General features: G+C 40.9%; 1 protein-coding gene across 1 annotated transcript in view; it reads left to right on the top strand.

Annotated features, from left to right (window-relative positions):
• Nucleotides 1-24,770, top strand: part of ca5a (carbonic anhydrase Va) — a 64,551-nt gene that overhangs the window by 21,021 nt on the left and 18,760 nt on the right. The window contains exons 4-5 of the mRNA XM_063067019.1: nucleotides 21,939-22,034; nucleotides 23,557-23,619. Coding sequence (XP_062923089.1) covers nucleotides 21,939-22,034; nucleotides 23,557-23,619 — 159 coding nt within the window. The remainder of the gene's footprint in view (nucleotides 1-21,938; nucleotides 22,035-23,556; nucleotides 23,620-24,770) is intronic.

The following is a 24,770-nucleotide window of genomic DNA, read 5'->3' as shown; positions in this document are numbered from 1 at the left end:
AGTTAGTGGAGAGGTTGAGGAAGGAGATGTTGTTAAGATCTCAGACAAAGTCAGGAGTCAAAAGATTGAGCATGGTGTGACTAGTGTCCTGAGCTACGTCTATTTCAATGCAAAGAGTATCATAGGAAAGGTGGATGAGCTCAGGGCATGGATGACCACCTGGAATTATGATGATGTAGCCATTAGTGAGATTTGGTTAGAGGAGGGGGAGGACTGGCAGCTCAATATTGCAGGGTTCCATTGTTTTAGACATGACAGAGCTGAGGGATTAAAGGAGAAGGGGTGATGTTACTAGTCAGGGAAAATGTCACGGCAGTGCTCTGTCAGGACAGACTGGAGAACTTAACTAGTGAAGTGTTATAGGTGGAACTGAGAAACAAGAAAGGTATGACCACGTTAAGATCACAAGACAAAGGAGCAGAAGCAGGCCATTTGGCCCATTGAGTCTGCTCCGCCACTCCACCATGAGCTAAACTATTCTCCCATCTAGTTCCAAATTCTGGCTTTTTCCCCATATCCCTTGATACCCTGACTAATTAAATACCTATCAATCTCCTCCTTAAACACCCTCAATGATTGGGCCTCCACAGCTGTATGTGGCAACGAATTCCATAAATCCATGACCCTCTGGCTAAAAAAATTTCTCCTCATCTCTGTTTTAAATGGGTATCCTCTAATTCTAAGACTGTGGCCTCTTGTCCTGGACTCACCCACCGTGGGAAACAGCCTTTCCAACCCTTTAAACATTCAAAATGTTTCTATGAGATCCCCTGTCATTCTTCTATACTCTAATGAATACAGTCCAAGAGCCGACAAACGCTTCTCATATGTTAGCCCCCGCATACCAGGAATCATCCTCGTAAATCTTCTCTGAACTCTCTCCAACATCAGTACATCCCTTCTAAGATAGGGGGCCCAAAACTGCACACAGTATTCCAAATGAGGTCTTACCAGTGCCCCGTAGAGCCTCATCAACATCTCCTTACTCTTATACACTATTCTTCTTGAAATGAATGCCAACATAGCATTCGCTTTCCTTACTGCCGATCTAACCTGGTGGTTAACCTTTAGGGTATCCTGCATGAGGACCCCCAAGTCCCTTTGCACTTCCGATCTTTGAATTTTCTCCCCATCTAAATAATAATCTGCCTGATTACTACTTCTTCCAAAATGTACAACCGTACATTTCTCAACATTGTATCTCATCTGCCATTTTTTTGCCCACTCTCTGACCAAGTCTGTCTGCAACCTTTCCGTTTCTTCAACACTTCCTGCTCCTCCACCTGTCTTGGTGTCATCCACAAATTTAGCCACAAAACCACTTAATCTATAATCTAAATCATCGATATACATCGTAAAAAGAAGCGCCCCCAACACCGATCCCTGTGGAACACCACTTGTAAACGGCAACCAATCAGAATAGGATCCCTTTATTCCCATCCTTTGCTTTTTGCCTATCAGCCAATGCTCCACCCATTCCAATATCTTTCCTGTAATTCCATGGGCTCTCATCTTATTAAGCAGCCTCTTACGTGGCACCTTATCGAAGGTCTTTTGAAAATCCAAATACACAACATCCACAGCCTCTCCCTTGTCAACCTTATTTAACATTACCTCAAAAAATTCCAATAGGTTGGTGAGGCAGGATCTTCCCTTCATGAAACCATGCTGACTTGGGCATATCTTGTCATGCACCTCGAGGTACTTCATAACCTCATCCTTGAGGATTGACTCCAATAACTTTCCAACTACCAATGTCAGACTAATAGGTCTCTAATTTTCTTTTTGCTGCCTCCCTCCTTTCTTAAACAGCAGAACTACATTTACTACCTTCCAGTCCTCCGGAACCATGCCAGAGTTTATTGATTCCTGGAAGATCATTTCCAATGCCTCCACAATCTCCAAAGCCACTTCCTTCAGAACCCATGGGTGCACCTCATCCGGTCCAGGAGACTTATCTATTCTTAGTCCATTTAGCTTCCCAAGCACTTTCTCTCTAGTAATCTTGACTGTACCTAATTCTATTCCCTGAAACCTCTGGCTATCAGGTATGTTGCTAATGTCTTCCACTGTGAAGACTGATGCAAAACACTCATTTAGTTCCTCTGCCATCTCTTTGTTACCCATTATAATTTCTCCAGCATAATTTTCAATCGGTCCTATATCTACCCGTATCACTCTTTTACTCTTCATATATCTAAAAAAAACTCTTAGTATCCTTTTTTATGTTAATTGCCAACTTCCTTTCATAATTCATCTTTTCTTTCCTAATGACTTTCTTAGTTTCCTTCTGTAAGTTTTTAAAAGTCATCCAGTCCTCAGTTTTCCCACTAATTTTTGCTTCCTTGTACACCGTCTCTTTTGCTTTTATGTTAGCCTTAACCTCTCTCGTTAGCCACATTTGTGCCATTTTTCCATTCATGATTTTCTTTTTTCTTGGAATATATTTTTCTTGTACTTATTTCTTGTAGGAATTTCATCCAATTCTGCTCTACCGTCCCTCCATCTAGCTTACTTTTCTAATTGCCTTGGGTCAGTTCCTTTCTCAAACCACTGTAATTTTCTTTGTTCCACTGAAATATCAATACACCTGATATCAGCTTCTCCTTTTCAGATTTGAAACTGAACTCAATCATATTATAATCACTACTTCCAAGGGGTTCTGTTACCTCCAGCTCCCTAATCGCCTCAGGTTCATTACACAGCACCCAATCCCAGACATCCTACCCTGCAAAAACTCATTTCAGGGAGGTAGCATCATCAGTTTGCGGGAGACTCCCGGAACTTCCGGGAGAGGTGGGATGTCTGCAATAGAGTAGCTCCTTAGCAGCTAGCCAGCTAGTTTAAATAACGTTAGCTATGCTAATGAACGAATGGCACCTGTTAAACTCACCTCAACATGTCTTTTACAGTCTTAACCCAACATGGGCAACAGAAAAGTCACTGTTGCAAACAGTGCAGCAAGCAACACTGTCATTATTTTTGACCCCTATTTGACAGGGGTACACTTTAGGGTAGTCTGGGGTGACGTACATTTTATATTTTCTTTTTTTGGAACACTCTGCCATGGCTCGCTTGTTCTCTCTCTCTCTCTCTCTCTCTCTCTCTCTCTCTCTCTCTCTCTCTCTCTCTCTCTCTCTCTCTCTCTCTCTCTCTCTCTCTCACTCTCTCTCTCACACTCTCTCACACTCTCTCACACTCTCACTCTCTCACACGTTCTCTCTTGCTGGCTCTCAAAACAATTGATTTCAAGGACATTTTATATAATTTGCGGGTATCAGGGAGCCATTATTAATATGCAGGAGACTCCCGGGACTTCCAGGAGAGGTGGGATGTCTGCAATCCAAAACAGCCGATCCCCTGGTGGGCTTATGGACAAGCTGCTCCAAAAAGCCATCCCGTAGGCATTCTGCAATCTCCCTCTCCTGAGATTCAGTATGTTCCTGACCTTTCCAATCCACTTTCATATTAAAATCCCTCATAATTATCTTGACATTTTCCTTCTGACACAGTTTTTCTATTTCCAGCATCCTGGCTGCTGTTTGGAGGCCTGTATATAACTGCTATTAGTGTCTTTTTACCCTTGCCATTTCTTAACTTGACCCATAAGGATTCTACCTCTTCTGATCCTATGTCCCTTCTTTCTAGTGATTTGATACTGTTGCTTACCATCAGAGCCACGCTACCTCCTTTACCTACCTTCCTATCTTTCCTATACACTGTGTATCTTTGGGCATTCAGCTCCTTATCACATCCATCATTTATGACTCGTCAATGGCCACAATGTAATATCTTTTAAAGTGGGCTATTTTTTGGAGCACCCAACCATTCTAGGGATTTAAGGAGCAAATTTGTAATGAGATTGCAGACTGATGCAAGAAACATAAGGTTGTTATAGTAGATAATTTTAACTTTCCACATTTTGACTGGGAATCCCACACAGTAAAATGACGAGGTGGGGTAGAGTTTGTTAAATATGTTCAGGAAAGTTTCCTTCATCAGTACATAAAAGTTCCAATGAAAGAGCTTGCAATATTGAGTCCAGGAGATGGGATGTTATATGGAAGTTGTATAATACATTGATGAGACCTAATTTGGAGTATAGAGTGCAGTTTTGGTCACTTACCTACAGGAAAGATATAAATGAGGTTAAAAGAGTACAGAGAAATTTTACAAGGATGTTCCTGGCTCAGGTGGACCTGAGTTATAAGGAAAGATTGAATAGATTAGGTCTGTATTCTTTAGAATGTAAAAGATTGAGAGGAGATTTGATAGAGGTATACAAAATTGTGAGGGATATAGAAAGGGTAAATGCAAGCAAGCTTTTTTCACTGAGGTTGTGTGGGACTACAATCAGAGGTCATGAGTTAAGGATGAAAGGTGAGAAGTTTAAGGGGAACATGGAGGAAACTTCTTCACTCAGAGGGTAGTGAGAGTGTGGAATGAGCTGCCAGCACAAGTAGTGTATGTGAGCTCAATTTCAACATTTAGGAAAAGTTTGGATAGGTGCATGGGTATTAGGGATATGGAAGGCCATAGTCCTGGTGCAAGTAGATGGGAGTAGGCAGTTTAACATGGACTAGATGGGTCAAAGGGTCAGTTCCTGTGCTGATAGTGACGAAACAGCATACAGGAGCAAGATACACCAGTTAGTTGAGTGGTATTGCAGCAACAACCTTACATTCAAAGTCAACAAGACCAAAGAGCTGATCCTGGACTACAGAAAGTATAAGATGAGGGAACACAAACCAATCCTCTTGAGAGATCAGAAGTGGAGAGAGTGAACGATTTCAAGTTTCTGAGTGTTAGTACCTCTGAGGACCTAACCTGGATGCAACATAATGATGCAGCTATAAAGAAGGCAAGACGGTGGCTGGATTTCATTAGGAGTTTGAGGAGAATTGGTTTGTCAACTAAAACACTCAAATTTCTACAAATATACTTTGGGGAGCATTCTGACTGGCTATATCACTGTCTGGTAATGGGGTGGGGGGTGCTACTGCGCAAAATTGAAGTAAGTTGCAGAAACTTGTAAAATTAGTCAGCTCCATCATGGGTACTAAAGACATCTTCAAGGAGCAGTGCCTTAGGAAGGCAGCGTCCATCATTAAGGATCCCTGCCACCCAGGACATGCTCTCTTCTCATTGTTACTGTCAAGAAAGAGGTACAGAAGCCTGAAGGCACACACTCAGTGATTCAGTAACAGCTTCTTCCCTCCTGCCATCCCATTTCTAAATGGACGTTGAACCCCTGAATGCTACCTCACTACATTTAAAAAAATTTTTTTTGCATTACTTACTTAACTATCATTTTTTTTCCTCTATTTATTTATCATGTATTTCATTGTACTGCTGCTGTAAAATTAACAAATTTCATGGCATATGCCGGTGATATTAAATATGATTCTGATCCTGTAATTCCCTATGACTAGGGCATGACTTTTGAGTTTGGAATAGTTCATTGATGGCTCATGTTGACCAGGACTTGAGAATTCCTGCGTCCTTCATAACACACCATGTTAACACTAATGGCCTCTGCAATGCAGACATATACTGAGTATTAATTTGCATTTAAAAGGTGACAGATATCTGGTGCTCAGCTCCTGGATTGTAGAATTATGGTTGTTATTGCCCTAGTAACCAGATGATTTGCCAGTAATTTTGACTTGTGTTGAAATTCCACCTTGGCAACTGGGGAACTTCAGTGTAAATTGTAAGTAAATTTGGAGCAAACACAAGCATCATTAAGGGTAAGTGAAAACTGTGGGGTTGCTGTGAAAGCCAGCTGATACATTTTTGCCATGCCATCTTTGTATAGCCTCACTAAATGCAACCACACCTCAGAGTGTGGTTGCTTCTTAACTGGTATCTGAATTGGCTTAGGGAACCACTAAGCTTGAACAGCAATTCGCAAGCTTGCCAGTGATCTTCACATACAGTGTATTAATAATAGAAAAAAAAGTTGCCAAAATCTTCATCTGTGCTTTTGGTTTCCTTCAGCTTTGGTTACAGTTACCTCGCCTGATTCCTATTTAATACTGCTCGTAAAGCTAAGCTTATTCAAAATTCACAATTTGCTGATGTCATAATTCTCATCATTCTCTGGTCCAATAGCCATGTGCATGTGCTTGCTGATCCAGCTTTTAATTATGTATACGAGACTGGGATTTATTGACAAGACCAAAACTCAGTGCAGTGAAAAAATTTAGCTTTTCTATTGTTCAGTGCCTTGAAAAAGTATTCAACCCCCAACCCTTTATTCATATAAATGAGTATTACAACCAGGGACTTTGATCAATTTAACCGAGAATTTTTATTTGTGATTCACATGCTCCTTTATTCACAAAAGGACCCAAAAAACAGAAAAAATTGTAAAGCATGAAAAACTAAACTGTATTGTCAGCAGTTCAAAAGTATTGATTCCCCTTTGCTCGGTACTTAGTGAATCACCTCTCGCAGCTATTAAAGTCAATAGACCTTTTTGGGTAAGTATTAGTTCTCCACAATGTGATGAAGCAAGATTTTTCCATTACTCCTTGCAGAATTGTTCAAACTGTGCCAGGTTAGTTGGGGAGCAGTGGTGGACAGCACATCTTTACAGTATCTTCTAAGTGAAGCTGTGCGAAGTCTTTATGGACAAGGATTTGCTTTATTTTTAGCCAGAACTTCCTCCTTGCCACTCTTCCATTAATAACTTTTTTGTGCAAGAGTTTAAGAGATTGTGGAGCCATGAATTTCATCTCCAGTTGCAGCCACTAACTTATGCAGCTCACTCAGTGTAACTTGGTGTCACAATAGCCTCTCTTACAAGTGCCATTCTTCAGCTACTAAGGTTAAAGGGGTGGCCTGACCTAGGCAACGTGGCTATGGTTTCATATTTTTTCCACTTTTTTACGATGCACTGAGCTCCAAGGTGTGTTCAGTGCCTTTGAGGTAGTCTTGTGTCCTTCCCCAGATCTATGCTTCTCTATTAACGTTTCCCTGACTTATTTTGAAAGCTCTTTTGCCTTTATTTTGGTTTGGTCTGTTGAAAATCCATCATACTGTTAGACCTTAGAGAAACAGTGGGTATTTATTCTTAGGAAACTCATTGAAAACAGGTAATCCTCAAATTTTCTACATCAATGTGGGTGAGTTGGTAAGGTGATATACATTAGTGCACCTGAGGAAAGACTGTAGTAATTACAAAGGGGATGAATGCTTTTTCAGCCTCAGTTTTGGTTTTTAATTTTTAATAAATTTGGCAGGTTTTGGAATTTTTCTTTTGATTTGACATGATGCATAATGTTTTGTAGATTAGCTCAAAAAATCCTACTTCAGTATATTTTAAATTTAGAAAATGAGACATGAAATGTGAAAGCAGTTGTTGGGGTGGAATACTTGTAACGTAAATGTTAATTATATTAAAAATATGACAAAATTTTCAAAACAGCTTCTGTTTGCTCAAGAAGCCAGCCAAGGAGGACATGTCCAGACTCAAGGACAGCTACTATTCTCTGTTCTTCTTTAGAGAGTATTTTACTCTTCTTGGCAGTGCCTCACAGGAAAATGAAATGAATATTTGAAAGTGAGCTAGTGCAATACTTGCAACACACATAAAATGTTGGGAGAACTCAGCAGGCCAGGCAGTATCTATGGAAAAGAGTACAGTCAATTTTTTGGGTGTCAACTGTATTTTTCCACAGATGCTGCCTGCCCTGCTGAGTTTGTCCAGCATTTTGTGTGCGTTGCTTGGATTTCCACCATCTGCAGATTTTCTCTTGTTTGTGATTAGAACAATACTTGATTTTTTCATATTTTGTTTACTGTAAGTAATCACTGATGATTTTAGTATTTTAGTGTGTTTTTCTGACAATGGTACAGGTGTATTAATGTTAAGAATATAAGCAAGTGGGTAGGCCATTTGCATTAGCCTAATTCATAAAACTTCCATTCTCATCGCTTGACTGTGTGTTTCCTCTAGATTAGGGGTCGCCAGCCCGTCGATCGCGATCGACTGGTCCATCTTTCAGACTTTCCCAGTAGATCCAGATTCTCTGGATTCTTTCAAAAAAGAGTTGGATAGAGCTCTTAAAGATAGCGGAGTGAAGGGGTATGGGGAGAAGGCAGGAAAAGGGTACTGATTGTGGATGATCAGCCATGATCACAGTGAATGGTGGTGCTGGCTTGAAGGGCTGAATGGCCAACTCCTGTACCTATTGTCTATTGTCTATCCCGAAAAAAAATCAAAAATAAACACAAAGTTTGTACACAAATACTGTTGTAATGTGAGCATTATAAAATTAAGTAATATTAATTAGGATAATGGTAATATAACAATACTTTTGTTACAAAGCTGTTTGTAAAGAGAGATTGTTTCCGGGTTGCGGGGTTTTAGTTCCGTTCTTTCTGCCCAGTGCGCGTGTGTGTAGCACCCCCGCCAAGAACTGCGTTTTCAGCATAGCTTGTGCTGCATCAAAGTGACCAATTAAATTAGATACACAGTGGTCCCCAACCACCGGGGTGCGAAGAATGCAGCAGTACAGCGGTAGGTGGAACGCACCCAGCACATCTTTAAGAAAAAAGCCGAAATAAACAAGCTAATTAATTAGGTGCCGCCCAGCACGTAAATGTTGGCCCAGATCAGAGGCGATTGCAATAAGGCTTATTCAAGGAAGCAATGGTCATTACCGCAGAGACTGTTTTTAATGACTTTAAAAACAAAAACGGCATCAGAACCACATTACGTAATATACCACTTGGCCCTGCAACAGTGACAAGGAGGGTAGAGTCACTGTCAAAGGACGTGGATATTTTTCACTACAATTCAATGAATCCCTGGATGTAATGCAAACAGCTCAGCTTGTTGTATTTGTCAGAATGGCTTTCCAGGATTTTACAACAAAGGAGGACTTCCTCACTCTTTTGCAATTAAAGGAGAGAACGAGAGGTGAGGATATTTACAATGAGTTTAAAAAATATGTCCGCGAAAATGACAGCCCCATTCATAAACTGGTGGCAATTACTACTTATGGGACCCCAGCAATGCGCAGTGTGAGCGTTGGTTTTATAGCACTAAAAGTCAGTGCCTACTTCAGGTCAATTTATCTATGTGAAATTGCATTTTCACAGATGAAGTATTATTAATTCTAAGTACAGGAGCTGTCTTACTGACAGACACCTCACAGACTGTCTCAGACTGGCTGTCTGTAGTTATGAGCCAAAATTCAGGGAACTAGCAGTAAGTATTCAGCGCCAGTCATCACACTGAGTGCAACAGTCAATTTTTATTCATTTATTTTTCATGCTGAAATAAAATCAAATAATGAAACTTAGAATTAAAGGTGTGAAGTATTGTAATATTCTTAAAGAAAGATATGCTAGTTACAGTGTTTTCTTGATTGAATTAATTTGAAAGTTTGACAAAAGTATTTTTGTGTAATTCAAATACAATTAGCCCAAATAAAAGGCCTCAAATTGGCAGTACAATCTGAGATGCTTTTTCTCTAAACGAATTAGTAGGTAGATCTTGCCTTTCGCTAAGGTCGAGGTAGGAGATCTTGGGCTTAAAAAGGTTGGTGACCACTACTCAAGATGTTCTGGTTTCTTTTCATATCCCAGAGACTTGCCATTAGGGTTAGTGAGTTCCGGGCATGCTATGCTGGTCCCGGAATCGTGGCGACAATTGTGGGCTGCCCAGTACAATCCTCACTGATTTCATTTGGCACAAACTCTGCATTTTAATGCATGTTTCAATGTACATGTGGCAAATAAAGATCTTTAAAAGCGAAAAGAGGAAACTAGTTCTGCCATTCATAGGCAGTATGTATATATTCAGATTTTTAAATGTAATTATATGAAAGCTTGTTTGTATGTAGGACTGTCCATAAGGTGGCTTTCTTTTTGTTTTAAGCTTTTATTTTTATAAATACAGTGCAGAATAGGCCCTTCGAACTCAGAAAGCCGGCGTTGCCAAGCAACTCAACCTCTTTAACCCCAGCCTAATCACAGGACAATTTACAATCACCAATTAACCTACTAACTGCTATGTCTTTGGACTTTGGAAGGAAAGCAGAGCACCCAAAGGAAACGCATGCACACACAGGAAGAATGTACAAACTTTCATATAGCGGACAGCAGAATTGAACTGATGTTCGACCTGTATACAGGAAAATACAAGCTGTGCACATTTCTTTACATTTATTGGTCAAAGTAAATTAGTTATCAAAGAACATACGTTTCACCACATACAGCCCATAGGTTGTGGGAACATTCCAAAGATGGGGTGAGTGAAGTTATCCCCTTTGGTTTAAGAGCTAATGGTTCAGGGTGTAATAACTGTACCTGAACCTGGTGGTGTGAGTCGTGAGGCTCCTATACCACCTTCCTGATGGCAGCAGTGAGAAGAGAGCGTGACTTGGGCAGTGGACGCTGATTTACTGTGACAATGTTCTGTGTAGATGTGCTCACAAAATACTCTGCAGATGCTGGGATCAAAGCAACACGCACAACACGCTGGAGGAACTCAGCAGGTCGGGACTCACCTTCTTCATAGGGCCCCTGCCCCCTCCCTCTTCAGTCCTGACGAAGGGTTTCGGCCGGAAATGTGGACTGTTCGTTTCCACAGATGCTGCCCAACCTGCTGAGTTCCTCCAGCATGCTGTACGTGTTGTGTAGATGTGCTCAATGCTGCAGAAGGCTTTATACCCATGATGCACTGGGCCATATCCACTACTTTGTGTTGGATTTTTCACTCAAGGGCTGTGGTGTATCCATACCAAGCTGTGATACAGTCAGTCAATATACTCCCCACTGCACATCTATAGACATTTGTCTAAGTTTTAGATGTTGTGCCGAATCTTCACAAACTCCCAAGGAAATACAGGTGCTGCCTTGCTTTCTCCTTAATTGCACATGTGTGCTGGGCCCAGGACAGTCCTCCGAAATAACAACACAGAGGAATTTAAAGTTGCTAATCCTCTCAGGATGCAGGAGCGTGACGTCAACAGGACCACGCAGAGAGTTTAAAAAGGAGTCCACCCTATACAGCTGGCAGCGGAATGAGTGGGTGCAGAGTGTAGGGCTTTGGCTTCAGCGGGCTTCAGCGGTAAATGGGACGAGGCGAGAGCGAAGCACCAACTCTTTTTTTTCTCCCCTCCCACCTTCACTAATCGGCCTGGACAGACAGGAACAGCAGGGCTCACACAGCTGACGGTACGAGCTAATGGTTTAAAAAGTTCGTCTGTTTGGTGAGGTAAGTGGGTGAGTAGACTTATTCTTCCTGTTTCATTCCTGTAGAATTAGATAGCATGCCTGCAGGGTTAGTGCTTTGTTCAGGGTGTCAGATGTGGGAATCCTGGGAGACCTCCAGCCTCCCTGATGGGCACATCTGTGCCAGGTGCACCAAGTTGCAGCTCCTCAGAGACCGTGTTAGGGATCTGGAGGTGCAGCTTAATGACCTACTGCTTATCAGGGAAAGTGAAGAGGTGATAGACAGGAGCTACAGGGAGGTAGTCATCCCTAGGCTACAGGGGTCAGAAAACTGGGTCACGGTCAAGAGTGGGAAGGGAAATGCCCGGATAGTGGAGAGCACACCTGTGGCTGTCCCCCTCAGCAACAACTATCTTGTTCTGGATGCTGTTGAGGAGGATGACCTGACGGGACGCCCACGGTGACCGGGTCTCTGGCACTGAGCTTGGCGTTGTTGTGCAGGAGAGAAGGAGGGAGAAGAGGAATGCGGTAGTCGTAGGGGATTCCATAGCCAGGGGAACGGACAGGAGATTCTGTGAGCCTGATAGAGATACCCGCATGGTGTGTTGCCTCCCAGGTGCCAGGGTACGGGATGTCTCGGATCGGGTCCTGAATATTCTAAAGGGGGAGGGTGAGCAGCCAGTTGTCTTGGTACATGTTGGTACCAATGACATAGATAGGACAAAGGAGGAGGTCCTGAAGAGAGATTTCCAGGAGTTAGGAAGGAAGCTGAGAAACAGGACCTCCAGGGTAGTAATCTCGGGATTGCTATCTGTGCCATGTGCTAGCGAGGGCAAGAATAGTAGGATCAGGCAGATGAATGCATGGCTGAGAGACTGGAGTAGGGGGCAGGGCTTCAGATTCTTGGATAATTGGGATCTCTTCTGGGGGAAGTATGACCTGTTCAAAAAGGACAGGTTACACCTGAACCCGAAGGGGACCAATTTCCTGGCGGGAAAGTTTAATAGAGCTGTTAGCGAGGGTTTAAACTAATTTGACAGGGGGATGGGAACCGGAATGACAGAGCGGAGGAAAGGGAAAACAGAAATAAATCTAAGATAGTGAGCAGTAAAGATGTCAGGAAAGACAGGCAGGTGATGGGGCAAATTTGTAGCCATTGGGATGAGTTGCAGTGCAATAAAGTTGCAGTGAAATCAAAGCGAAAAGTATCAAATACTGGTCTTAAGGTGTTGTACTTAAATGCACACAGCATAAGGAATAAGATGGATGATCTTGTCGTACAGCTACAGATTGGCAGGTATGATATTGTGGCCATCACTGAGACCTGGTTAAAGGATGCATTGTCTCTGGGAGCTGAACGTCCAAGGATACACGTTGTATCGGAAGGATAGGAAGGTAGGCATAGGGGGAGGCATGGCTTTATTGGTAAGAAATGATATTAAATCATTAGAAAGAGGTGATATAGGATTGGAAGGTGCAGAGTTTTTATGGGTTGAGCTAAGAAATAGCAGGGGTAAAAGGACTGTGATGGCAGTTATTTATAGGCCTCCAACAGCCGCACGGATGTGGACTACAAATTACAACTGGAAATAGAAAAGGCTTGTCAGAAGGGCAGTGTTATGATAATTGTGGGGGATTTTAACATGCGAGTGGATTGGGAAAATCAGGTCAGCACTGGATCTCAAGAGAGAGAATTTGTAGAATGTCTGCGAGATGGCTTTTTAGAACAGCTTGTTGCTGAGCCCACTAGGGGATCGGCTGTACTGGATTGGGTATTCTGTAATGAACCGGAGGTGATTAGAGAGATTGAGGTGAAGGGACCCTTAGGAGGCAGTGATTATAACATGATTGCGTTCACTGTGAAATTTGAAAAAGAGAAGCCAAAATCTGATGTGTCGGTATTTCAGCGGAGTAAAGGAAATTACAGCGGCATGAGAGAGGAACTGGCCAAAGTTGACTGGAAAGGGACACTGGTGGGATAGACAGCAGAGCAGCAGTGGCTGGAGTTTATGCGAGAAGTGAGGAAGGTGCAAGACAGGTATATTCCAAAAAAGGAGAAATTTTTGAGTGGAAAAAGGATGCAACCGTGGTTGACAAGAGAAGTCAAAGCCAAAGTTAAAGCAAAGGAGAGGGCATACAAGGAAGCAAAAATTAGTGGATTGGGGAGTTTTTAAAACCTTACAAAAGGAAACCAAGAAGGTCATTAAGAGGGAAAAGGTTAACTATGAAAAGAAGCGAGCAAATAATACCAAAGAGGATACTAAAAGCTTTTTCAAGTATATAAAGAGTAAACGACAGGTGAGAGTAGATACAGGACCGATAGAAAATGATGCTGGAGAAATTGTAATGGGAGATAAGGAGATGGCAGAGGAACTGAACGAGTATTTTGCATCACTCTTCACTGAGGAAGACATCAGCAGTATACCGGACACTCATGGGTGGCAGGGAAGAGAAGTGTGTGCAGTCACAATTACGACAGAGAAAGTAGTCAGGAAGCTGAATAGTCTAAAGGTAGATAAATCACCCAGACCAGATGGAATGCACCCGCATGTTCTGAAGGAAGTAGCTGTGGAGATTGCGGAGGCATCAGCGATGATCTTGCAAAAGTTGATAGATTCTGGCATGGTTCCGGAGGGCTGGAAGATTGCAAATGTCACTCCGCTATTTAAGAAGGGGGCAAGGAAGCAAAAACGAAATTATAGACCTGTTAGCTTGACATCGGTGGTTGGGAAGTTGTTGGAGTCGATTGTCAAGGATGAGGTTACAGAGTACCTGGAGGCATATGACAAGATAGGCAACTCAGCATGGATTCCTTAAAGGAAAATCCTGCCTGACAAACCTATTACAATTTTTTGAGGAAATTACCAGTAGGCTAGACAAGGGAGATGCAGTGGATGTTGTATATTTGGATTTTCAGAAGGCCTTTGACAAGGTGCCACACATGAGGCTACTTAACAAGGTAAGAGCCCATGGAATTACGGGAAAGTTACATACGTGGATAGAGCATTGGCTGATTGGCAGGAAACAGAGAGTGGGAATAAAGGGATCCTATTCTGGTTGGCTGCCGGTTACCAGTGGTGTTCCACAGGGGTCCGTGTTGGGGCCGCTTCTTTTTACATTGTACATCAGCGATTTGGATTATGGCTTTGTGGCTAAGTTTGCTGGTGATACAAAGATAGGTGGAGGGTCCAGTAGTGCTGAGGAAACAGAGAGTCTGCAGAGAGACTTGGATAGTTTGGAAGAATGGACAGAGAAGTGGCAAATGAAGTACGATGTTGGAAAGTGTATGGTTATGCATTTTGGCAGAAAAAATAAACAGGCAGACTATTATTTAAATGGGGAAAGAATTCGAAGTTCTGAGATGCAATGGGACTTGGAAGTCCTCGTACAGGATACTCTTAAAGTTAACCTCCAGGTTGAGTCAGTAGTGAAGAAGGCGAATGCAACGTTGGCATTCATTTCTAGAGGAATAGAGTATAGGAGCAGTGATGTGATGTTGAGGCTCTATAAGGCGCTAGTGAGACCTCACTTGAAGTACTGTGGGCAGTTTTGGTCTCCTTATTTAAGAAAGGATGTGCTGACGTTGGAGAGGGTACAGAGAAGATTCACTAGAATGATTCCAGAAATGAGAGGGTTAACATATGAGGAACGTTTGTCCGCTCTTGGACTGTATTCCTTGGAGTTTAGAAGAATAAGGGGAGACCTCATAGAAACATTTCGAATGTTGAAAGGCATGGAGAGAGTGGATGTGGCAAAGTTGTTTCCCATGATGGGGGAGTCTAGTACGAGAGGGCATGACTTAAGGATTGAAGGCGCCCATTCAGAACAGAAATGTGAAGAAATTTTTTCAGTCAGAGGGTGGTGAATCTCTGGAATTTGTTGCCACGGGCAGCAGTGGAGGCCAAGTCATTGGGTATATTTAAGGCAGAGATTGATAGGTATCTGAATAGCCAGGGCATCAAAGATTATGGTGAGAGGGCGGGGGAGTGGGACTAAATGGGAGAATGGATCAGCTCATGATAAAATGGCGGAGCAGACTCGATGGGCAGAGTGGCCGACTTCTGCTCCTTTGTCTTATGGTCTCTCTACCTCTGAGCCAATGAGATAGCATCTACTGTGGACTTGTTGCTTCGGTAGGCAAATTGAAATGGATCTAAGTCACTTCTCAGGCAGGAGTTGATGTGTTTTATCACCAACCCCTCAAAACACTTCATCACTGTGCATGTACGTGCTACTGGATGATGGTCATTAAGGCAGGTTACCGCGTTCTACCTGGGCACCAGTATAATTGAAGCTTGCTTAAATCAGGTGGATATCTCAGACTGACAAAGTGAGAGGTTAAAATCTCAGTGAATACTCAAGGCAGTGGATCAGCACAGATTGTAAGTACTTGGCCACAAACTCCAGCTGGGCTGAATGATTTTTGTGTACTCGCATTCCTGAAGGCTGCTGGTGCATCAGCCTCAGAAGCTGGAATCACAGGACCATCATGGGCTGTGGGAACTTATCATAGATCCATTAAGGTTTGATGGTCAGAACTGGCATACAAGACACTGAGCTCATCTGGAAGTGAAGCCCATTTGTCATCTATGTGACTTGATTTAACATTATAAGAGGTGATAATATTCAAGCCCTGCCAAAATTGTCGAGCAACCTTCCTCGTTCATTCAAGTTAAACTCAGAATTGCCACTTCACCAATGAGGTAGCTTCCAGACCTGGACCTCTTGTAACTTTCTTGATCACCAGACTTGAATGTCTCTGATCTGGAGCTCAGCAGATTACAAATTTCATGGTTCATCCAGGGCTTCTGGTTGGAGAAGACTCAGAATGATCTTGTGGGGACATACTCATCTACAACATTTTAATAAAGTCTATGATAACAATGGTATATCCATTCAGATCCACAGATGAGTCATTGAACACGGCCCAGTCCACTGACTTGAAGCAATATTTTGTTCTTTAGTTTCTGCCTGTATGCAGCTAGGAGAAGAACAGTCAAGTGATCACATTTACTGAAATGTAGTCCAGGAATGAAATGGTAGGCATTCCTTATTGTAGTTTAACATTGGTGTGTTGGGACCTCTGCTACAGGTTAAATGCTGATGTAGGGGGAATACAAGCTTGACAGACTCAACTACATTGGAGTGCCACCAAGAGTTTATCATGACACACAAACCTCCACCTTTTACCTTTACTGAATCAGCAGTTTGGTCTGTTATGTGAATCGAAAAGCCTTCAGGTCTGACTGCTACATCTGACATGCTGGGAGAAACATGGAACACAACAATCTCTAATTTTCCTCTGATACAGCAGTCTTGAGCTCAGGTCTTCAATTTTATTCTCCAGCAACTGCAAGTCTTCATCCCTCAGTATTTAAGTCTGGCTTGAAGTCCCCCCTCCTGCTTCACTTCTGGCCATGGTGACGAACCTCCATTCACTTAAAGGTTCCGTACCTCTTTGGTCTGCAAAGTCCTTCAGAAGATCGTGAAATCTGTAGGTCATTAAGTTGATTTAAGTTGGCCATCAGACATACATATTCCTACAAAGCACTAGTGCCAGTCATGTTTCCTATTGAAACAATAAACCTTGAAGCATTTGAAAAGCCTTAAACAGGACACAGGCCCTTAGACTAAAGACTGGAGCTTTATCTCCTTTGTGACTGTTTCTCACTCTTCTGACTGCAATATAATTCAAAGTAGCTGCTTCCATCCACATTTGTTAAATCACAACTGAATTAGTAAAAAAAATGGCTTTGCCTCATTTTTTAAAAAAAAGTTTAATCTTCATACTTTTCCAATAACATTTTGATAGGAAAAATATAATCCTTTTATATTTGATAGGTGTTAGACAAGGTTGAGTAAAGGAATAAGTAACCTTGGACAACAATAATATCAATCGCAAAGTATTGCTCCAAAGGTTAACAAAGTCATTAAAAAAGCAACTGTTAATTTTTGCAAAGAAATAACTGAGAAGTAGGAAAATTAAAATAAACCTGTGTTGAACTTTTGTGAGACACACTTAAGGTACTTGTATACACTCTTGCTTGTCCTATTATAAGAAGGATTGATGCAATTGAGAGAGTGCAGAAAAGAGTTGAGAAGGATAGAAAGAAGATACTGAAAATGCATAATTAGAACCTCCATACTGTGGGTGCAGGCTTGTGTAAAGATACTGATTACCCTTGCTGTGAATTCAGAGAATTTTACGGAGAATGCGTAGGCGTATTTTTTTTCTAGTGCCTGTTGCAAATAATTTGGGTTTGGAAACATAGAGGATTGTTATGATTAATGTTGATAGTAGACAAAGTTTTGAGCCAATTCTAGGATCTTGATCTTCAAAGACCCTTTTCTTCACTTATGTCAAGGCTGTGGTGCCACACGATGCAATGGTGAATTTCTTCCACAATGTTTGCTTTAGCTGTGTAGTGGCTGCCAAGAAACTAGTCGCCACATTTTTCAAGATCTTACTGTGATCTTTTATTGTCAAACAGCAGTGTTATATACAGAAAAAGCAAGTTGAAGAGAACCTTTATAATGTGGATTCTGAATAAAAGTGTCATCTTCAGCAAAGTTTGGTGAATGAATTGACAAAGATTTTGGATAGCCACCAAGCGTTTGCAAGTATCATATTCTGCACCTTGACTAGAAGGGTTCCAGTTAGGTAGCATGGACAAATGTTAAGGAGTTTGCTTTTCAGTTTTTCTCTTTATTCAATGGTGTGTGATGCATCTCAGAAAGCAGAATTGTTCTTCAAGAGGAAACCCTTCAATTTTAGAGAAAATGTTTGTGGAGCTATAGGATAGAACTTTTATGAAGTAAGTTAATGCAAATGAGCTGCTTTTTATAATGTTTTCCTTTATTCTCAATATTATATACTCATTTAATATACCTGTTCACCACTGTCCGAAAAACATACCAAAAACATCTCTTCAAAAATACCAAAATCATTGTTCAGTAATTATTTACAGAAAATAAAATCTGAAAAAATCAAGTATTGCTGTAGCTCACATTCAAATTTTCATTCATTTTCCTCTGAGGCACTGCTAAGTAGAGTTAAATACACCCAAAAGAAAAACAGAGAATAGTCATATTTTTAATATTATTAACGTTTATGTTGAGGTTTTCATAAACTTGTATAAATGTGGTGCTATTTGAAATACAGTGCATTGAAAAAGTATTCTGGCCCAACAACTATTTTCACATTTTACTGAAAGTATTGAAATTAACTGATCTACAAAACATTGTGCAACATGTTAAATCAAAAGAAAAATTCCAAAACTTGTGAACAATTTACTAAAAATTTAAAAAAAACAAAATTGTAAGTCTGAGAAAGTATTCACTGTCTTTATAATTACTACGCTACCTTTCTTCAGGTGCGATACTGTATATTACCTTGCCAACTCACTCAATTTGTTGATGTAGAAAATTGGAGAACTAATATTTTCAATGAATTCATAGGAAAAAAAAAAGTCTTTTCAGGTCCAGCAGTATAGTAGATTTTAAACAGATTCAAACCAAAATGAAGACAAAAGAGCATTCAAGACAAGTCAGGGAAATGATAATAGAGAAGCACAAATCTGGGGAAGGGTATAAGACCATCTCAAGGGCGCTGAGCTCAGTACAGGCCATCATAAAAAAGTGGAAAGATATGAAACCAGAGTCTCACTGCCTGGGTCAGGCCATACCTCTAAGCTTGATTGTTGGAGAAGAATGGCACTTATAAGAAAAGCTACTGTGGTGCCAACAGTCATTCTGAGTGGCTGCAACTAGAGATGAAGTTCATGGCTCCACAATCTCTTAAAGCCTTGCATAAAAAGTTTATGTATGGAAGAGAAGCAAGGAAGAAGCCCTGGCTTAAAAAAGAAGCATATCCTTGCCCATAAAGACCTTGCGAAGTGCCACTGTAGAAAAAGGCCTTGTTATTGCATGAGACTATAGTGGAACTTTTTGGCGTCAACACCAAGCAGTATGTGTGGTGTAAATCTAATACTGCCCATCAGCCACCTAACACCATCCCTTTTGTAAAGTACGGTGGAGGTAGCATCATGTTATGGGGATGTTTTTCAGCCACAGGGACTGGAAATTCGGTCAGGATTGATAGGAAGATGAATGTTGCAAAATATAAAGAAATTCTGCATGACAACCTGCTAGCCTCTACTAGAAAGCTTAAACTGAGGAGAAAGTCCATTGTTTAGCAGGGCAACGGCCCAAAGCACACTGCCAGAACAACCATGGAGTGGCTTCAGACGTCGAAAATTGATGTCCTTGAGTGGCCGAGTCAGTGTCCTGACCTTAACCCAATTGAACATCTCTGGTAGGACTTCAAGATTGCTGTCCATTGCTACCACCCAACTAATATGGCAGACCTTGAGCAATTTTGCAAGGACTATTGGGCAAATCTTGTTCCATCATGTTGTGCAAAGCTAATAAACTTGTCCAAATATAATACTGTGTGTAATAGCTGCAAGAGGAGGTTCAACTCAGTATTGAGTAAATGGGGGGGGGGTGTGAATACTTCTGAACTGATTACATTTGAGTTTTTGAATTATTAGTTTTTCTTGCTTTTCAATCTTTCCTGATTTTGGGGCTCTACTGTGAAAAAACGAGTATGTGATTCACAAATAAAAATTCTCAGTTAAATTTGATCAAAATCCCTGGTGGTTATACTTATTTATGGGAACAAAGGGTTGGGGACTGAATACTTTTTCAAGGCACTATATAATTGTCCTTGAAGGGGATGGTATTCCCATGCACCACAGGCTGTTGGCTGTCTAGATTATAGACACGATGGATTTGGGAAATGCTGTATTTTTTTTAAAAAAATAATAACTTTGGTTAGTTACTATGCCATGATTTTCAGTGGGATATATTGCAGTTATGGTTAGGGAATGATTGCTTGAGATAGTGTATTGGATTTCAATTCATTAGCTTTATCCTTGATTGCAATGACTTGAGTATTACTGGAGTCACTCACATTGGCAAATTCTGCAATAATGGTAAATAGTGCAGAGATTTTGTAGATTGGGCCCTAGTCCCCTGTACATTTTTTTAAATTGGTTTAAAAAAAAAATTCTCCATGACTGCCATCTTCCCTTTGGTTGTAATCTGCTTCACCCACCAATCTGATTCCAGCCACATTTTCCAATCCTGTCACCACAACTTCAGCTACACAAGGCCTATGCACTGTAATTTTTTTTTCTTTCAATCTTTGTCTCCAACTCCTCTTTAAAGGAACTTCACAAAACATATTTAGGTATTGATTACCTGTTCAAAAATCTTCTTTTGTGGCTTCATGTTGAATTTCGATTGAAAACGTTTGTGGTTTGTATTCTACTTGCTACACATGTTTTGTAAGTTGCTGCTATATCTACTGATGCTTTACAAGAATAATTTTGCAAATAAAATGTATTTCTGATGTGCAGATTTCACTGTTTATACGTATTCTACCTTGGATGTTACTTAATTTTGTTTCAGAACTGAAGGCATTATATATCCATTTAACTGCTTTTATGGTTTAAAATTGAGGGAAAAGGGGATAATTTTTTTGCATTGAGTTGTCTATTTCTGCCACTTACGGCGCAGTTACTAGCATGGGTGGAGCATTGGCTGATAGGTAGAAAACAGAGAGTGGGAATAAAGGGATCCTATTCTGGCTGGCTGCCGGTTACCAGTGGAGTTCCACAGGGGTCAGTGTTGGGACCACTGCTTTTTACAATATATGTCAATGATTTGGACTATGGGATTAATGGATTTGTGGCTAAATTTGCTGATGATGCAGAGATAGATGGAGGAGCAGGTAGTGTTGAGGAAATAGCCTGCAGAGAGACTTAGTTTAGGGAATGAGCAAATGAAGTACCATGTTGGAAAGTGTATGGTCATGCACTATGGTGGAAGAAGTAAACAAGCAAACTGTTATTTAGATGGGGAGAGAATTCAAAATGCAGAGATGCAAAGGGACTTGGGTTAACTTCCAGGTTGAGTCGGTGGTGAATAAAGCAAATGCAATGTTGTCATTTATTTCTAGCTATATAGAATATTAGAGCAGAGATGTGATGTTGAGGCTCTGTAAGGCACTCGTGAGACCACACTTGGAGTATTGTGTGCAGTTTTGGGCTCCTTATTTTAGAAAGGATATACTGACATTGGAGAGGGTTCAGAGAAGATTCGCGAGAATGATTCCAGGAATGAAAGGTTTACCGTATGAGGAACATCTGACAGCTCTTGGACTGTATTCCTTGGAGTTCAGGAGAAGGCGGAGGTTGGGGGGGTGGAATCTTATAGAAACATTGCGAATGTTAAATGGCCTGAACAGATTAGATATGGCAAAGTTATTTCCCATGGTAGGGGAGTCCAGGACAAGAAGGCATGACTTCCGGATTGGAGGACGTCCATTTAGAACAGAAATGCAGAGAAATTACTTCAGTCAGAGGGTGGTAAATCTGTGGAATTTGTTACCATGAGCAGCTGTGGAGGCCAAGTCATTGGGTGAATTAAAGGCAGAGATTGATAGATAGGTTCTTGATTAGCCAGGGCATCAAAGGGTATGAGGAGAAGGCAGGGGAGTGGGGATGACTGGAAGAATTGGATCAGCCCATGATTGAATGGCAGAGCAGACTCGATAGGCCAACTGGCCTACTTCTGCTCCTATATCTTATGGTCTTATAACTTCCTTTTAATACTTCCTTTAAGTCATTAATATGTTAAAATTTTAAATTCTATCAATTACCACATTTGTTTTCTTTTTTTAGCTTCATCTGGTTCACTGGAATCCAGTGAAATACAAGAACTGTGATGAAGCTATTCTGTCTGAAGGTGGTCTTGCAGTTATAGGAGTATTCTTAAAGGTAAATCAGCTATACAGTAATTGTTAAAAGGCTGAATACTGTAGTTGCCAATATTTCAAAGAAAACTGCAAAATGCTGGAAATACTCAGCAGACCAGGCAGTGACTATGCACAGAAATGCCAAATTGACAGCTAAATAATCTTTCGTCAGAAAAATACTGGTAATGTGTTTTGTCTCTAAGTAACCATGATGGGTTTTTTTCCCTCAACTGGTCTCAGTGCTGTCTGGACTAACCAACACCTTTGTTGTAAGGTATCCCTGATTTACCTACCTGTAATCAGTCGTACAGCCCATATGTACTCCTGCCCTCTGTGTCACCTGGGTGCTGAGAAGTTAGAAGGGAAATCTAAGCACAGCCATAAATATGTGTCTTGAGATTTTGACTATGGAAGGCAGCAGCCAATAATCCTGAGAACTGCTAATTTCTGGAAAGAAGAAAAGAAGATTTGAACATCACTCTTGAGTTGCTTTCAGCCTCGCTTCAAGAACCCCACTCATAATCAAACAGTTGAAGCAAGCACATCTCCATGGAAGTCCCTTTTTGCTAGGATTCCTGTGGGTTAAGAGAAGAATAATGATGGTTATATTGGATTTTCACTGTGTAGAATTCCTATGGAACTTTATTGCAATGAGCACCAAGCTCTAAATGCAAATAGCTTCCATCCCCTTTCCTACTTTCTTCAGCCAGGGATATAATTTTGTACATAAAGTCATAGAGCATTACAGCACAGAAACTGGCTCCTCAGCCCATATCGACTATTATTCTGCTGAGTCCTGTCAATCTGCACCTGGGTAATAACCTTCCATAGCCCTCCCATCTATGTACTTCTCCAAACTTCTTTTAAATATTTCAGTTGAACCCACATCCACCACTTCTGCTGGCTGCTCGTCCACACTTGCACCACCCTTTGAGTGAAAAATTTCCCCCTCAGGTTTTCTTTAAATATTTCACCTTTCACCCTCAACCCTTGGCCTCCAATTCTAGTTTCACCCAACCTCGGTGGAAACGTGCTTGTATTTACCCCATCTATACACCTCATCATTTTGTACACTCCTCATTAACCCAAGCTCCATGGTACTAAGTCCTATCCTATACAACCTATCCCTATAACTCAGGTCCTCAAGTCCTGGCAACGTCCTGCTAAATTTCCTCTGTACTCTTTTAATCTTGTTTTTTTTTTGTACTTGGGTGACCTAAACTGAACACAGTTTCCAAATTGGGTCTCACAGCTTGTACAGCTTCAGTATAACATCCCAACTCCTGTATTTGTACGCTGTTTTATGTAGGCCAATGTGCCAAAAGCTCTCTTTAATACCCTATCTACATGTGAGGACGCTTTCAAGGAATTCCCAGATGCCTCTGTTTTAACTGCATTAATGACCTACCATTCACTGTGGAAGGAAGAAGAAATTCAACCTTCTGAAAGCCATCTAAACATTGAAAGTGTATATCAACATTTCAAATATTTGGACAGTATATATGGTTTTGATTTATATAATTTTTATTATATTTTATTGAAAGCTTGGCAGAAGGCATGATAGGCTGCAGAAAATTGTGGATGCATTACCGGCTATTAAATATAAGGTAAGTAAAGTGTCTAATGTTATTTTTTCCATTGCTTCATTTACCTCATGAATATTATTTTTCTGTGAATAAACATGGATGATTCAGATTTTGGAGGACAGCAAAGACTGTACTTGAGCAATTCAGTTCAATTGTTTTGGGGGGGGGAATCAGTTTAATGTTTTGTCCAATTTCTATGATGCAAATAACACTACCATTCTGTATTAAACAAATCTTAATACTGTTTTATTCATCCATTGAGTAGGAGCATTAATGCAAGATAACCTTTACCTTTTTTCTATCACCAATCCCAGTCTAGCTGCTTCTCCTGCCCTCAATTCCCCTCTGTTTTATCATTCCTCCTTTGTGCCACATTTAAGTGTTACCGTGAAGCCGATGGCAATTATTCTGATCTTCCCTCTAGAATTCAACTGCTCTGTACTTATACCAAAGCTGTAATGAAGTTGGAATCCAAACTTGAGTATCAATAAAAGGGTTCTTGGTGAGTTGTTTGTGCTTGATAGAACTTGTTGAGTCTGCCTTCCTCAGTTTGTTGGTGCTTGGGCCAGGGAAAAGACAAACAAATTGTCAGATTGGATTTGCCCTGCTTTTTCTGATTGTGTTATGCTTGGGCAGCTTTCCATATTGTCATGTAATGTCCAGTGCTATAGCTGCATTGTAACTTCTTGACTAATGGCGCTGCCATTTGTGGAGAAATAATTTTCAGCAACACATTCAGGATTTTGGACCTAGAATTCTCGTTGTGCCATTTACACTCAGCCATTCTTTTAACAATCACCCTAACTCTCACGTTTCCAAATTCCATCTGACTTTCTGTCCCATTCTAGGTTAGAGATTAGTACAGTACATATCTGAAGTTGAAGTATTGCATAATCTGCTATATGTTTCATCTGTAGTAGAAGACCAACTACAAATAAATTGACAATCTGGCAACTTCTTACAATACACTCTGCATTGTATCATTAATACAATATATGATTAGAATTTCATACTTGCTGGGCAATGGTATCTTAGAATAGCATGGAAGAAAGTCGTTTGTCCATTGTGGCCTTAAGAGGTGAAAATGAGCTCCATGGCCAAGCCCAATTTTTCAAACCTTGATCGATAATCCTGCATGTTACAGCACAACACACATCTGTAAACTTTTTCAA

The sequence above is a fragment of the Mobula hypostoma genome, chromosome 14 (genome assembly GCF_963921235.1).
Source record: "Mobula hypostoma chromosome 14, sMobHyp1.1, whole genome shotgun sequence".
NCBI classification, from domain to species: domain Eukaryota; kingdom Metazoa; phylum Chordata; class Chondrichthyes; order Myliobatiformes; family Myliobatidae; genus Mobula; species Mobula hypostoma.
This window is presented reverse-complemented; position numbering and strand designations above follow the sequence as displayed.